Source organism: Mustela nivalis (genome assembly GCF_964662115.1).
Source record: "Mustela nivalis genome assembly, chromosome: 5".
Lineage (NCBI taxonomy): Eukaryota > Metazoa > Chordata > Mammalia > Carnivora > Mustelidae > Mustela > Mustela nivalis.
This window is the reverse complement of record NC_139024.1, coordinates 24,871,466-24,888,380: the sequence shown is the minus strand read 5'-3', so window position 1 is coordinate 24,888,380 and position 16,915 is coordinate 24,871,466. Positions and strand designations below refer to the sequence as shown.

Below are 16,915 nucleotides of genomic sequence, written 5' to 3'. Positions count from 1 at the left end.
GCAAGTTACTAACCGAGTCTTTATCCAAAGCCTGAGGTGCGGTGAGGAGGAGGAAAACACCGGGAAGAAACACTTACCCCGAATGAGGGTCACAGATTCAAAAGCTGCACTGGGCTTCTCGGTAAACCACTAAGTGCAGGCATTTAAGGTCAGAAACTGGAGGAGGATGTTTCAATGGCTGAGAGAGGCCTAGCCCTTCGGCAAAATGTAAGGGTTTTAAAAAGTTAGAAACTTTAGCCTCTGCTTTCATTTTCTTGAGGGTCAACAACCAAATCATGAGATTCTGTATGTAACCCTAAGAGGAGATTCAGAACTCTGAGAGCAGGTCTGACCCCAGCAGAGCAGAGGAAACCGGGCCCAGCTGGAGTCCTCTAGGAGCTTTACCAAAGCTCTTCGTGCCGCCATCCAGCCCCGCGCCAGAAGTTCTAGCATCTCACCTGAATGGAGTCTGAGCTACACTGGAACAGAAGATGATACAACGATGGGAAAATCCGGTGTGAAAAAACAGCTTGAAGAAAGCTCTGTAGTCTTCCCCGTGCAGCTTACCGGGTAGGCCAAGCACGGACACTTGCAGAGCCTGCGCTGTGCGTCCCCTCGGCTCGGCTCGGAGGACCTCTCGGCAACAGGAACATGGGGACGCCGGGCAGGTACCAGACAGCACTGTGCGCACGGTGGGGCGGGGGTGGGGGGGGGTAGAAAATGCATCTGTCCTCAGTTCAGAAGACAAATTACTGGCAAAAAGACGTGTTATACTTGAATCATGGGACTTATCGTCTAATCTGGAAAGAAAGCAACAGTTACAAAAACGTCTGGGCCGAGAGGCCATCGCCAAAGAAGAGAGCCAACAATCGCCACACCGAGTGTTTATTTAAACGACATTAATTACGGTCTTTCCCCTTGCATGTCCTCTTTCCACCTTCAGGAAGGCTTCTGGAACTTGAGAAAAAGGAAACGTTTTTTCAATAACGGGCTGAATCTGTAAAACACAAGAAGTTGACCGGTGGGGAGGAAAGATGCAGGTTTTCAAGGTGGATCTGTCCCTGATGTCCTCATTGTCCCTCCAAGCCATGTGCACGTAGGTGAGACGCTGACCACATGCCACGCCCCGCCGCTCCCCCTCCCCCACCACACCCGCCCTGCCCAACCCGGGGTTTCTTCCCCCGCCTCACTGCGCATCCTTGAGGTGGCCCTGGCCATCGCTAAAGTCTTTCTGTGCTGGTTGTGTCACTCTCCTACGTAGAGCCCTTCCACAGCTCCCAGACATTCCAAGGCCGCCACCTCACCCTGGCCCTCGTGCAGCCCTCACGCTTTACGAAGCGGCCTACTTGTTGCCTGAACGGGCTGTGTCTGCCGCTCTTCCAACTCCCACCCTTCCGGGCCGGGTCTCTCATGCCCTGTCTGAGCCTCCAGTCTGCAGTGTGTTCTCTCGGGGCTGCTCGGGACCTAGCTGGCCAACAACACACACGGCTTAGCCACCCTGTCATGTAGGGTGAACATCAAAAGGGGCCACCGAGCTTTTGCTGGCTGGATCTCTGTAGGCCCCTTGTAGGCCACGTACAGATTCTAAAAAGAATCTGTTAAAAGTCCGGCAGATCTACTCAGCCACAGTCTGAGTACCTGTGGTCCAGGCTGCCTCTCCGAGACCCGCACCCCACCCGCCATGCTCAGCACAACCTGAGCACAGGACACGAGCTTGAGAGATGTCACTTGATGAAAACCAGTAAGATAACTGGGAAGCAAGTCTTACGTGGTCTCTCTGGGTTTCAGGAGAACCTGTCCCGGGAGGTAGCTGTCCTGGGGGGTTTGCTAACTGGCCGAGCAGCTGGTTAGAATTTACGGGACAGCCACCTCAGCCAGCTCAAAGGCTGGAATGCTGCTGGTTCTTGTTCCTGCATCATCAGTGCTGCCTTTTGAACGTGGGTCCCAGTTAGCACCCTCTCCAGATGCAGAAATCCAACAGAACGACTCTTCTTCAAAGCTACAAGCGAACATCTGTAATTGTCCCCTGGGTCCTCCGGCGGCCTGCCTCCCGCAGCTCCACAGACAGGGAGACGTCCTGAGCGGGCCCAAGCTCATGCCTACGTTTCAAGACCCTTCTCCTTTCACAAGAGGAAAATTGTCCTTGGCAGGCTCGGAGGCCCCCAATGTTTCCTCCTCTTGTGTGAATTTCACAGCCCCGTCACCAGAAGAGCGCCTCTGACTACAAAAGTTCCCTTCTCCAGAGAGTTCAAAATTCTCTGCCCACAAATCACGGTAAGCTCCAGGGAGCAATAACAACTAACACGCACTGTCCTATGTGCCAGGAGCGCTCCCGACTCTCACTGCCTCTCCCCTCGCTTCATCCCTAGCAGGGAGGGACTCTTACCATTTGCATTTACAGAAGGGGAAATTAGGGCGCAGAGTGAAAAGAGTCACCCAATTTCACACACCCACGCCCCTAGTCTGTGCTCTCACCAACCCCCCCTGGGTTTGTCAGGTATCTCAGGTTGCTTTCTACATCCAATCCCAAAAATGAAAGGAGGAAAGGCGGCCAAGGCTTGTAATGATTTATCACGGTGTGCCTCTTGGCTGGCCTGCCCTGTGCTGAGACCGTGCCAGAGCACCCAGTCTCCAGGCCCCCGAGACAGCAGGTGCACAGCACACAGGCCCCCGCTCCCACCTGCACCTGGCCTCACCGATTATTAACCACGGTCCTCCCCTACCCGGCAAGCTAAGCATGACCTTAGAATCTTCCACACCGCAGCTGCTACGAACACATCGGAGCTGACCTGTCCAATGAAACCTACATGCCTTCTCTGGTAAATACAGAATGCACTAAAGCTGTTTTTTCCGTACATCCTGCAGGAAACTTCCTGAACCCATTACTCCCTTGAAAGCCCCCAGGACATTGTTTTTTTGGATGCTAATTATCTAAGAAGGAATCACCTGAATTTGCATGCTGAAAATGCAGAGTCCTTGGTCCCTGGTTAGAACAACCAGATCAGAATCTCTAGGGGCTGGGGTGGAGACCATGCGTTTTCTGGAAGCCTTCCAGGAGAGTTTACTGCACACTGGCGTGGGCATCACTGCAGCTTTCTGCCTTGATCTTCGGGTCCCTGACTCGTAGCAGACACACACTCATTCATCCCACAAGGACTGACCAGGTGTTGCCTTCTAAGTGCCAAGCACCGACCCAGAACAGATACATGGCACAGGCCGCCGAGGGTAAACCAAGGCAAGAAAGAGGCAATGACATCCACTTCTCACTGAGCCGTGAACACCCGTAACGAGAGCATCCCAACCCCGGTGTTAACAGAGTGTCGCGGAGGAGGGACCTGGAGGCCCCCTGCTCCACTGGAGAATGAACAGCCCAGGCTGGTCCAGCTCTGCTCACGTTAGAACTCTGACCGCAGCACCGGAGCCTGAACTGATGACACAGCCAGCGTGCGATGACCACACACTTCAATCTGGCCGGTCAGGCCTATTGTGGCGAATAACCCCAGAGGGCTGACGGGCCGGAATGAGTCATTCAGCTCTTCCCGTAAGTGACAATGAAAAAAGAAGGACCCCCGCAGCCGGCTGAATAGCGCCAGCAAACGGAGATTAACTGGATAATGAAGCAGTGTCTACACACGGCCTCACCCCAGACCCAGAGTGCTTGTTTGCCACGGACAGAGATCAGAGGTAAAGTCCAGCGAGGGGACAGAAAGGTTACTCACAGTGAGGTGGGGACATTATGTGATGACACTGCTAGAGCTAGCCGGCACAGGGAGCCCCGTTATAAAGCGGGCAGGCTCAGCACGGGGCACTTCCCGCAACGCGGAGGCCTGGGGCCTGTGCGGACTGGGGGACACTCACCACAACGGCATTCGTCCTGGTCCCGGGCCCCACTCGGGCCCTCCCGGCAGTGCCTTCCTTACCTTCTTAGACAAAGGCTGTGTAACGCCAGGCCCCGGGACTTGGTGCCTGCTGCCAGGCGTCCCTTCTATGAGAACACAGGGACCACAGGCCCCTCAACTTCCCCAGTGCGGCTGTGGACTACTGTTGCTTCCAGCCGCGGGGCGCGCCTTCTCTGCTCAGAGGGAAGAGGGAAGAGAACCCCTCTGCGGAAGAGGGGCGGGACGACACCATCTATGCAGGCAGAGAGATTTCCCCTCAATCCCCATTTGCCCAGCAAGAATGACGTAACGGTAGAGCTTCAAAGAGCCCTAAGTGTCTGCACGAGCCCGCTGGATAGATCAGGAAGCCGAAGTGCAAGTGGCTAACGGCTCCGAGGACGTGCAGGTGAGAGCTTCCGGCCCGGAGGCAAAGCTGGGGTCCAGGACTACTGACTGCACTACTGCAGTCTGGGGACAGAAGCATGAGTCACGGTCTGTCCCCCTCTTCCCCAGACCCTCTACCTCCGTCTCCACTGGGCACAAAAACTGCAGATCCATGAAGGTGAGGTGTGTGAAGGGAGAGGAACAGGTGACAGATGCAAGGCAGACCTGAGGGCTCCTGGCAGAAGGTCAAGTCCACACACGTGTGCCAGGCACCAGGGACCCAGGCCAGGGGTGACAGAGACATAGCTGTGGCACACCTCCGAGAAAGGCACGCCCCCTGACCTCTGAGATAGGGTCAGTATGCCCAGGCAGAAGGGGGCTTCAACTAAGGAGCTATGAGAAGACAAAAGGAAGAAGTGGGCTTGGCTGGACTTTGCTATTTCTGGGACTTTCTGGCCCCAGAAAACTCAAAGCTGGAAGAGAGGTGGTAAGAAGGGGGTGGGGGTGGGGATAATGGAAGCCCCTCCCCAAGGGAGGAAATGTGCCCATTCTGGAAAGCATCCGGGACTTGTCCCTAGGTGCCCCTGAGAAAGGCACTCCTTCCAGCCAGGTGAGAGGAGAAACTGGACCTACATTTCCTCACAGAAACAAGCAGCATCACTAGAGAAAATAGCAGCAGCATCAGGGTGATGGGATCCATGAGGTCCCGGTTGTGTGTCTGAGTCCCAGGCCTTCCGTCCCTCATCACTACATCCTCTCTATGGAGGAAAAAAACCCAGTTGCAAAGAAGGAGCTCAAAGTTTGAAAACGTAATTCATTGCTAAAGGGAGGCCTCACATCTCAAGAAGGGCCTGGGAAACTGCGCGCCTCCCAACTTCTGTTTCATGTTTCTCCAGAGCGGCAGCACTCAGCACGGTGACCTCTAGCTGCATGTGGCTATTTCCATTCGCCGAAGGGAAAAAAAATATGGAAAACTCGGTCTCTCAGTTGGACCAGCCACATTTCACATGTTCAACTGCCACATGTGACCTCTGGCTACCATACTGGACAGTGTAGACAGAGAACATTTCAATTACTGCACGAAGTTCCAGTGGACATCACGGCTCAGAAGGTCACTCAGTGTGGCCAACCCATTTCTCTCCACATCTTTCACCCTACTAGGCAAAGCTCGTGGGCCCTCTGTCAACGTTTTAAATTGAATTCAAAAAAGTTACATAGGAACTATTCTGATGCTGGCTAAAAGAAAGAAACAAACTGAGGTCACCTCTATCATCACTCAACCAAGAAGCTTGGCTGGTCACTTAGGAACTTAAACAGATCTGTGAATGTTACGAACATGACATCAAAGGACTTTCATAATTACATGAAGAACATATGTATACAGATAAACATACTTGAAAAGACAAAAGGGTTTTCCTTGTAGGAAAACTCTCCCTCCCATACTTGATCCCCAGCCATCTAGTTTTCCTCTGGAACAACCAGTATTTCAAGTTTTCTTCTCCCAGAGATGTCCACATTTTAATCTCCCAAACCCGTGAAGATAACATATAGGGCAAAAGAGGCTTCAGAGACATGATTAAGTTCAGGATCTTGCGATGGGCATGGCTATCCAGATGGGCCCAATGTAATCATGAGGGCCATTAGAAGAAGAGGAGACAGGACAGTTGGAGGGAGGGAGACAGGATGATGGAAGCTAAAGTTAAAGTCATTCAAGACTAAACCCAGAATACAGTTGGTTTCTAGAAGCTGGAGAAGGCCAGGCAACAGGTTCTCCCCTCCAGCCCACCCCCAGAAGAAACACAAGCCTGCTGACCAATTTTAGACTCCTGGCCCCCAGCACCAGAAGACAGTAAGTTTGCACGGTTTCCAGCCACCACACTGATGGCAGCTGGCTATAGGAGCAAGAGGAAAGGAATGCGTGCACGTGCAAGCACATATGCACACGTATCTTCCCTCACAGCCTGGTCATTCTTATCAGTAGCTGACTCTAGCCTGAAGAATCTGCCTTCCCGCCTCCTCTCAGGCCTGAAAGACACTGAAAAATACAGGAAGATTATTGTAGATAAAATTCAAACCCCACCTTTCTAAATGTTTAGATGGCTATTTAAGCAAGCAAAAACAATGAAGGTTGTATGAGGGATTTATTTTTTTTAACTATTACTGCCTCACTCTTAAAGATAGAAATGGTGGTTGAAGGAACTATCCTAGAAGTCAAGAGACCTGAACCCTTGAACTTGTCACTTGATTCATGGGGCTGTCATGAGACGTAAAGGCAGGATGGGGGTGTGCGGAGGTAGCAAAACTAGACATGCGCTAAGTTTTCTGGTTTCTAATCTCTGCACGTGCTAACTCAAAAAAAGTTTGCTACACAGTATGAAAACAAGAAATGTTTATTGTGCCGAGGGACGAAAAATGCAAAAATAACTGTAGGCAATTTTGGTAGCAGGCCATCCAATCAGTGTGATAATTATAAGTCATTCTTCTCTGTCACTGCCCTCTAGATACAAAGACCATCTCTGGAATACCCGAGAAACTGGTTAACAATGATTGTGTCTGACAAGACAAGCTCCGTGACTGAGGGACAGGAGTCAAAGAAAGATTTCAGGAAATAACTCTTCCTACCTTTTCGATTTTGAACCTTAAAGTATTTCAGAAGAGTAGGTTCTTTCGGTTCGTGGCTTCACACTGTCCAGAAATAACCAGAGCTCCTCTCTCAGGTACCTGTTACTCACCAAGTGCTCAGCCAAAGCTTAGAAGAATCTCAATGTCCTCATCCCATTTAACAATCTCTACGCGCCACACACCAGAGAAGCTGACGTGCTTGGTCATCTGCTATAGCTTCCCAGCGCGGACAGCACCTTTCCGCACCCACAATGAGGCAGGACGCACATGAAGACAGCTGGCCTGCTCACGGCACCCAAACACAGCAGCTCCCACAGTTCCGGAGTCCTTCACTGTCAGAGGGGACTCCTGGACCCAAATAACCCTGGCCAGGCCAAAAGAATATTCCCTCGCTCGCCCTCGTCTGAGGACACATCAAGGGCATCTTTATCTCCACCTTGTCCTCTTGTAGCCATTCTGCCAGTTATCTGCCGAATTTAATAGTTACATATACACAAGTCTCCTCTCTTCTCTGTTGCGTAAATAGGAACTTCCAGGTCGAGAGAGAGCAAGTCCCAATATTTTGAATACAAGAGAGTCATGGTAAGCCCGTGGACAGCCTGGAGCCGAGATCGGGAAGGGCACGACTGCACAGTGTGCCGCTGGAGGGTGGGGACGGCTCTCACCGCGGGGCTCCAGTCACAGGAAAGAGCATGTGAAACTATGGGCCATGGTACTTAATGAGAGCTCACTTCCTTCTTCCTGGAAATAAAATAAGCATCCTACAGGAAGTGAGAAGAACCTTAAAGAGGCTCTTAGAAACAGCCACAATAAGGCCGAGACCGTCTACCTGGGACACATTAAGACTCAGAAGTCTGAGAAAAGGCACCCAAATTTGAAACCACAAAATTTAGGAAATGGTAGCAGGCCATTTTCTATCATATAGTCCGTGGCTATAGTGAATTAAAAAACTTAAATGCACAAAAAGCAGCCAGTAGGTCCTAAAGACATTTCCTTCCAAAATTAGGGTGGAAATAAGAAATGGGCCATAAGGGGCAGGTGCCAGCACGAGGAAGCCCATCTCAGCCCAGCTCTTTCCAAGCGGCCCTGTATGGATCACACGGTGGCAAAGCCAGCCCTACTCCATCCCCTTGCCCTGTTCATCGTAAAATGCCAAGGACAAGACAATTTAAGCTAAAGCCGCAGATCAGCCTCCAGCACTAAGGATGCAGCTGAAGGTTGGAGAGGGGAAAGCCCGGGGCTGGGAGTCAGGGAGTACACATCCTGGTCCCACTCCTGCAACTTGAACTTGTCCCTTTCTCCCCCTAGCCTGTTTTCTCATCTGTAAAATGAGAATCATTTTACCTACAACCTCAGGCAACCTTCTATGGCCTGTAAGGGTCTCTACCCTATAATTTCATACAGTCTCTTACTTAATAAAATCATAAACATCAGCACCAGACTAGGAGTTTTCCTTCTAGGTTATTCTTCCAGAGAGAGAATGTCAGGGCTATTAAGACCATGAAAAACCAAACTAAACAATGGTCTGAAAGGCCTTCTGACAGCCAAAATGGGACGATCCAACTACAAGCAGCAGTCCTTTCCCCACAGAGTCCGTGCAGGACAGACGTGAGCCATCAGAAACACTGACCAGTGGGCCCCACCAAGATCTCCAAGAGCCTCTCCGACATCCCATGCAGTGACCCTCTCCGACAGACCTCAGATGTACCATTATCTGCCCTCCAGGTGGGTTACACTAGCTGGTGAACAGGAGACCTGGGGATCCGAGTCCTGGTGCGGTACTGTGTGAGTTGAGATTCCAGAGTATTTGTTCACCGGGCTCCTCTGGAAATCTGGTTCCCTCCAGAGCAGCTTCACCCTTGAACTCTAGATGCTCCGGAGCCGTTCTGTTAACTCACAAGTGTGTCTGGACCTCTGTGCAGACATTACCTTGGTGGTGCCTTCTTTTCAGGATCATTACCAAAATATCAGCAGCCCAGCAGTAAATGCCGGCTCTGCGAACCATCTAAGTGTGTTTCAGAAAATCACATTAGCTCTCTGGACCTGCCCCTTTGCCTATAAACTAAGAGGGCTGAACCAGATGGTGTGGGCTCTTTTTCAGATGTAGCCGTCTAGGACTAGGATTCCCATGGAGACAGAACCAAAATACAGCACTTAAACTTAGCCGTGGACAACAGCATGTGCATGGACCACACCTGCCCCCAGAGAGCTCCCGCGGACTAGGCTTGGTGGGCGTGTGGCCAAGCCTCCAACGGCTGCTCCAGCAGTCTGAGCGCCCGCACTTACCTTTCCCTCATCCACCAGTTTCGCGATGTCGTCTAGATACACGCCGCTGGCCATGAAAAAGGCCCAGCGATAATGGACTCCTTGCCAGAAATGCTAAAAAGAAGAAAAGAAAACACATCAAATACAAAAAAGGATAAAATCTCATGGAATGCAAATTGAGGTGAAAGTATTTTCTGGGTGATTAAGACAGACAAACCAATTTCCTCCTCATTATGAAACAATGAGCTCTATGCCCAATACCTCAGCACGGTGACCGACAGAGGGGACACTCATAAATAAACAAAGATATATTCATGTGAACACAGGCTTTTTTTTTTTTTTTTTTTACCAAATTGTGAATGACAAGCAAGTCAGCACAGGAAAGCTGTCCTTAAAATGAGTGTCTAAATAGTCTTACACACTCAATTCCTTCCCTCGGAGAAATTAGAGGCTAAGACCTCTCAGCATTCTCTCCTAGGGTTTAAATGAAGCTCGGAGGCACCAGAGAAGAGCTTTTAAACCTACCTCAAGTCTGCTTAGGGGGCAGTAAGGCCCCAAAATAGGATCTTAGACAAGAAATCTGATCACAGATTTTTTTTTTTCTGGAATAGAGTGGCTTTAAGGGTAAAACAAAGTGTAAAATTCCTTTCACATCATGGTTGGGTCTTCCCCCTACAGGTATAACGAAATCCCACATCACCGAATCTATTATGGGACAAAGGTCTCCAGATAAAAATAAGCAAAAATCTTCTACAAGAGGGCTCATGACCACTTTACTGCCATACCCACTTTCAATTGTTAGTCTTTCTGTCAAAAATAGGCCAGGCCATTATCAAAGGAACAACTGAACTGAGGTTCTCCAGGATACATACCTCCATGACCTGCCCGACTCACCGTCACCACATGGGGGCTATCCAGAGGCATGGGGTTTGCCAGAACCGCGCGGCCTCCCTCCCTGCACCTGCCTGTCTCACAATCCCTCAGCGTGAGGTGCATTGAGCGGTCAAGTGCAAGGGAACTCCCTTGCTACTCTAGTTCAGCGCTCAACAGCTGTGTTTTTAGGTCAAGCTGCCTCTTTCAGCCAGTTTCCTGGCCTAAAGAATGGTGAGACCACTACCTTGCTCACGGGGTTGTTGGAAGGAGTAAATGAGAATGAATGCAAAGTGCCTGATACATAGGAAGTATCACCTGTATAAATATTTATATTTATTATGCAATAAATACTTATCTAGGGGCGCCTGGGTGGCTCAGTGGGTTAAAGCCTCTGCCTTCAGCTCAGGTCGTGATCTCAGGGTCCTGGGATCGAGCTCTGCATCAGGCTCTCTGCTCAGCGGGGAGCCTGCTTCCCTTCCTCTCTCTCTGCCTACTTGTGATCTCTGTCAAATAAATAAATAAAATCTTTAAAAATAAATAAATAAATAAATAAATATCTAGTGCTGGAAACAAACTTTATTGAGGAAAGGCTGGGGCACCAAATCTGAGAGTTTCAGATAGTAGGAAGACAGACATAACCAAGCTGCTCTCTGGGCAAAACTTTGCAATGGTTGTACCAGGAATGGCTTACTGGTTTGGATGAGTGACCGTGCAATTTATTATCTATCCTGGAATAATTCTGAGAGTTAGAGGAGTCATCATTAATAATTATGCCAGGACCACAACTGCAAAGAGAGCCAATCGCACCCTAGATTAGGTGTCAGGAGGTTGAGTCCCCGCAGCCCACAGGGTAGCAACACAGAGCCTGGGCTGGCAGAAGTCTCCGGAGATCACTCTCAGCCCAAAACAGCCTCAACCTCTATTCAAACGTGAACAATTTTCTCTGGGTGTCACAGCAAGAAAGAGGTTGGGGAGCACTGCTCTGGGCAAATGAAATTAAAAAACAAAAGGAAAAAAAGTACCATTTGAAGGCAGTGAGGCAACCCAAGCGAACAGCAGGCCCCAATAATTACAATCACAAAAGACCTGTCCGTGTACTTCTCCCTAAGGCCTGGCCTCAGACAATTAAAACATTCTGGTAACTGTTTACGGTTTTAAAGAAAAGAACAGCAATGGTCAAAAATGCCATGTCTGTAATTCTTTATAGCGTGTTGCCCTGTAAAGTGAAACTTTTTGGTCGGCAACAGCAGAATTTTTATACTGTGCTCTAAAGGGCCTGTGTATTTTTTCCACGCCATTACAGGAGAAAGTAAACCAAAGCAGGCGGGAGTCTGGAGCATTACAATGAGGCTTTAAACTGTGCACATTCTCAGAAAGACATCAGAAACTACTTAAAAGGTTTTCACATGAGATTACCACTATCCTCTTTCAAGTAGGAGGAAAGAGAAGATGCCTGTTTCACTCTCAGAGGACAACTCAGAAGGTTAACTTGTAAGAGGTCTCACTGAAGTACAAACTATGAAATCTTAAAGAAAAGTTAAACTTATAATTGGAAGCCTGGGTTTTCTGAAAAGAGAAAGAAGAGACAAAGGACAGCTAAGCAGCCTTTCTCCACACCAAAGCGCCCTGTGGCCACTGCTTCCGGTTGCCGCCTAAATCAGATGAAAATCAAGAACCTCGAGTACAGGGCCTGGTTTGTTCACCTCTAGCGACACACACCCTTCCTAAGAATGGCGCGGTGGTCTCCACTGTCACAGCCCTCTAAGTATTTAGTTAGTCCATGCAATTCAAGAGGCCAAAGTCCTAAATTTCACCCTCAAAAAGGTCCCCAAGTTAATTTCTAGAATAAAGAAGACGCTGAAGGTAGTCACCGAGTGGTTCGTTCCAGACATACAGATCAGCAGGTGTTGGTTAGCTTGGCATAATGACTCACAACCTTTTTACCCACTGAGGAAACTTCCAGTCTTTTTCCTGACTCTGAAAAATTTTGTCTAATTTTTTAAAAAATAGTATTTTTTTTTTTACCTATCACTTACACCGTTTCAACACTAATACAGATTTCAAGCCGATGATCTAGAATTGCCAAGAGTGGATAACATGAAACGATCTAAGCCTGTCCCCACCGCAAGGACAACAGGCTCTGGTGTTAGAGCGCGCGCTCAGGCTCTGCTGTGGTCCTTGCGGCCGTGGCTGCTGTGAGCTCGTCCTCCAGGCCCACGACACACTGCCTTTGTCCGGCTGCGGGATGGAGCTCCTTCTAGCTCTGGTAACAGGGGCCGCAGCCAGCAGAGTCAGGCAGACTGACTGAGACTCAGAAACACCCAGAATGCCATCAACAGCTCGAGTGTCTGATTCACAAGGGAAGTCCAGTGTTAGGACAAGTTGATATAATACTAGAAAAAGCATGATGGTTCTATTTGCCTTTGTGGTCTTACTAAAGTAAGAACACAATTTCCTTTCAGTTTCTGAAATTCAAAAAAATGCCCACGGACCTCTACAGGTCTGGAGGACCCGGGCTAGAAATCACTGGTGCATCCCAATGCGGCTACCACGAACACAGCTGGCTCTACCTGGTCTTGATAAAGCCTCCGCACTCACACACGAGAGCCTGTATGTGTTAAGACTGGTAAAAGAGAGTGAAGACCACCAAGTAGAGGCAAGAAAGAAGCAGAGATGGATCAGATGGAATCAAGACAGGTGACTGCTAATAATAAAGCTGAATATTTAGTAAGTTTTATGCACCAGACAGACTAAATTCTTTATATGGATTACCTCATTTAATCCTACGACACGCAATAAGGAAGATACCCTACCTCCAAGATGATGCCTATTAGTGTCATCTTGGAGGTAAAGACATCAGGGCTTAGTGACATGAAGTAACTTGCAAGTTACACAGCTACTAAATGGAGACCAGAATTTGAATTTGGTCAGTGTGCAACTCCAGAACCCATACTGCAGCCACTGTGCCATGCTGCTCCACGACAGAAGAAACTGGCTAGGGGGAGACCAGTTTCCAGAAGCAGGAGGCACCGCTTGCTCTCACCCACCAGGACTCTCCTCCCTACCTTCAATGCCTTAGAACCCACGGTGACTCCTGTCTGCAGCATGCCATCTGCGATGCCCAGTCGGTCCATGTTCAGGAGAAAAGGGGTCACCAGAGTCACATATGTGGCTCCTGACCATTTCTTGAGAAAATTTAAAGCCCATGTTTCAGTGGATCCACCGACATTATCAAGAATGAAATCAAACCTGGAGATCAAAAGAAAAAATCAAATCAAAACATCCTCATCCGTCTTTACATACGGTTCTAATGCCCCCCATCCTTTCCATCGCCAGTCAGTGATCGGGTATATTTCAATGACCGCTCACAAACCATGCTGCCCCATGCCATCCAGCGGGGGGCGGGGGTAGGGGGGACACACACGACTTGCGTTGATGAAGGAGAAAAGGGCACCCCCACTCACTCATTCTGGCTTTTCTCCAAACTAAATAAAACGTGACTAATTTTTTTGTCATAAAATTATATCACTTTTCTAGTTCTTTAAGGATGACTTCAACAAGTGGTTCTCAACTGAAGGCAATTCTGGTCCCCAGGGGACATACTAGGCAATGTCCGGAGACATTTCTAGTTGTCCCAATTGGGGGAGGTGGTGGGAAGGGACTCCTGGCACCCAGAAGCCAGGGATGGTATTTATACACAGAATGCACAGAACAGCTCCTCACAACAAAAATTATCTAATCCACAATGTCCACAGTTCAGAAACCAAGCTTGACAAGGTCGAGAAACCCTGACCTAAGCTTTATGGAAAATTGCAAAGCTATCCATCCAATGCAAGTCAAAGTATCCTTTAGTGCACTTGAATACTTGAAATAAAGTATAAAAGCTTTTCACCCACAGAATGATTTGCTTTTATTCCCTCCATAGAAGCATCCTCTTCATCTGGAATTTACTCCTACTTTTTGGCTTCACGTAGGGCATCAGGACAACATAAAGACAAATTAACAATCTGCTCTCGGTCTTCAATTGTGTTCTAACATGCCCTCAAAACCCAGTCCTATGAACTGAGGAACTGAGACACACAACTCCTTAAAGCTAATCTGAACTTGCTGTAATCACTGCATTTCACTTAGAGGGGATAAAAACCAAGAATGCGTTTAAATATTTTTGTAAACAAATATCTACTCAGAAAATGTGTGCTTAGGATGCCTAAATGGCTCAGTCAGTTAAACGTCTGCCTTTGGGTCAGGTCATGATCCCAGGGTCCTGGGATTAAGCCCCAATTCGGGCTTCCCTGCTCATTGGGGAGTCTGCTTCTCCCTCTGCCTATCCCTCTGCCAAACCCCTGCTTGTGCACTCTCTCTAAAAAAACAGTAAAATCTTAAGGAAAGAAGGAAGGAAGAAAGGAAGGGAGAAAGAAAGGAAGGGAGGAAGAAAATGTATGCTTATCAGTTAAGTAAATTAGTACGTGGATTCCGTTCTGGTAAATCCTTTTTCCCTTCCTAATTCATCTGGATGAAGTCAACATCTAAAATCAGCTTCAGCCAAATTTGTGGATCTTGAGCCTGCCTTTCATGGAACAAAAATGAAGAAAAACAAGTAAAAACTGAAGGAAAGGAGAATGACTTTACTCAATGACTACTCTCTTCATTAAAAAAGAACAGAAAATTATTTTCATGAGTTTAAGTTTCCATTTCATTCGCAAGTTTTGAATAAACAAACGTGATGATACTTAATTTATTTCTTTTTTTAAAGATTTTATTTATTTATTTGACAGATAGAGATCACAAGTAGGCAGAGAAGCAGGCAGAGGGAGAGGAGGAAGCAGGCTCCCTGCTGAGCAGAGAGCCCGATGCGGGGCTCGATCCCAGGACCCTGGGATCATGACCTGAGCCGAAGGCAGAGGCTTTAACCCACTGAGCCACCCAAGCGCCCCGAAACTTAATTTAAATAAAGCGTACAGGCAGCCTGGTATTCTAGAACAGGCACTGATTGAAAGGGAAGTCCAGACACAGGCCGTAGACTCGGCTCTCCCACTGACGCTTAAAAGTGGTGTGACCTTGAGCATGCAGAAACTCCTGAGTCCTCTGTCCCTTAGTGTCTCAGCGATGACATGATTGAGTTGAACCTAAGTGTCTCAGAGCCCTTTCCTGTTGTAACAGTCTAAGATTCAAATCTAAAAAGCTGTTATTTAAAAGGAGAAATGAGTGTATTCTTGGTGGACTCCGAGGCCAAACTTCAGACAAAGGTTACAAATGTCAACTGTAACCAAAGTGGTCAAAACCAAGTGAAAGTTAACAGGCTGGCATCTGCAAGCTAGAGAGATGCCCCTACCAGAACAGAGCGAGCAAAAGCAGCAAGACCACGAGAGAGGCAGAGGGGCAGACCAGAGCCTACTTCTGGGGGCCAGCGTGAGTATGCACCCGTTTCCACCGGTCAGGGTCTCCGTTCTCCGGGGACACATTCCAGACACACACAGAACTTAAAGTACATAGAGGGAAATGCGTTGGCCTCCGCCTCAGTCTCATGCTGCTATTCCTAGAAGTAGCAGAAGACAGGAGACGAGCTGAAACTCCACTCTAGAAGGCAGATGGCAGAGGCCCAGAGAGATGGGGTCCCGCACGCACAGGCAGGAAGCAGCTGTAGACATCTCTGTAAGGGATGGAGGATTCCTCAGTCCCTCCGTGTTCCCAGGGGCTTTGTATTTGCTGTTATCTCGACCTGGACAAGTGCTCCTCTCCTAGATTCCCTCAATCATGCATTGAACAAATGCTTACTGAGCACCCAGAATATGTTACTACACTGTTACAGGTGGACGGATACAGTAGGGGATTCCCCCCTGAAAAAATCCCATTCTCCTGGCTTGCTCTGCAAACCTTCTGCTCCAATGCCCTAGAGGCCTTCTTAAATGCCCCCCTCTTTTTAAGCATTTTATTTATTTGTCAGAGAGAGAAGGAGAGAGATAGAGAGAAGGGCAGGCAGAGGAAGAAGCAGGCTCCCACTGAGCCTGGGATCATCACCTGAGCCCAAGGCAGATGCTTAACTGAGGCACCCAGGTGCCCCTTAAAGCCCTCTTTTTCAAACATCCTCTCCCAATCATTTTTTTCACTCTTTCCCTCTATTAGTGTTCTTGAAAGCACTTACCACTGATACCTCCCTGACTAGAATGGAAGCCCCATGGAAGGGCTGGTTGGGAGCGGGGGCGGGAGGGGGGGTGTCCTGTCTTGTTCAGCACCGCAGCTGTACGGCATGTTTGGAGCCTGCCTGGCAGAGCTGAAGGGGTTGCAGAGCTGAAGGAACTGGGATTTGCTGGCTCCTCGGGGCTGCACGGCCATCCCACTGTTGGGAGTGGGTACTGCTGGCTGAGAAAGGCTAGGTAGTGTCCAGGGAGGGATCCCCTCTGTTTTCTCTCCTTTTTTTTTAAACCCAGGAAAATACCATTGACCCATTAACAGGTTCGAACTGTACAGGACCACATATAACCAGAATTTTTTCCAATAAATACAACACATATTGTAAATGTATTTTCTCTTCCTTATATTTTCTTAGTAACCTTTTCTCTAGCTTACTTTATTCTAACAATGCAGTAGAGAATATATATATATAGTATATAAAATACGTGTTAATTGACTGATTATGTTATTGGTAAGGTTTCTGGTTAATTTAACACTTAATTTAATAATTAAGTGTTAGGAAAGTCAAAAGTTATATGCAGATTTTCACCTGTGTGGTGGTCAGTGCCTCTAACCCCCATGCTATTCATGGGTCAACTGTAAGCATCTAGTCAAAGTAGACAAGAATAACTGCCTTCTGAAAATGAACAGAGAAAGGGGGAAAACCGTTGAAAAAGCAGCAATCAAACATCTTTCCAAACACTGCTCAGTAGCGTCCTGAGCCGCAGTGCGATCCTGGCTAG

The 16,915-nt window shown here is 48.4% G+C and overlaps 1 protein-coding gene across 4 annotated transcripts in view; it reads right to left on the bottom strand.

The window, feature by feature from the left end:
• Positions 1 to 848: 848 nt before the first annotated feature.
• RTN4IP1 (reticulon 4 interacting protein 1) overlaps positions 849 to 16,915 on the bottom strand; it is a 49,543-nt gene continuing 33,476 nt past the window's right edge. For 3 of the 4 annotated variants that reach the window (XM_082732096.1, XM_082732095.1, XM_082732094.1), the window contains exons 7-9: positions 13,067 to 13,250; positions 9,150 to 9,242; positions 849 to 976 (exon numbers count right to left, since the gene is read on the bottom strand). In XM_082732096.1, coding sequence (XP_082588222.1) covers positions 869 to 976; positions 9,150 to 9,242; positions 13,067 to 13,250 — 385 coding nt within the window. In that variant the 3' untranslated portion in view covers positions 849 to 868. Of the gene's footprint in view, positions 977 to 6,615; positions 7,605 to 9,149; positions 9,243 to 13,066; positions 13,251 to 16,915 lie in introns of those variants that run through there. The other variant, XM_082732093.1, reaches the window with a different exon arrangement.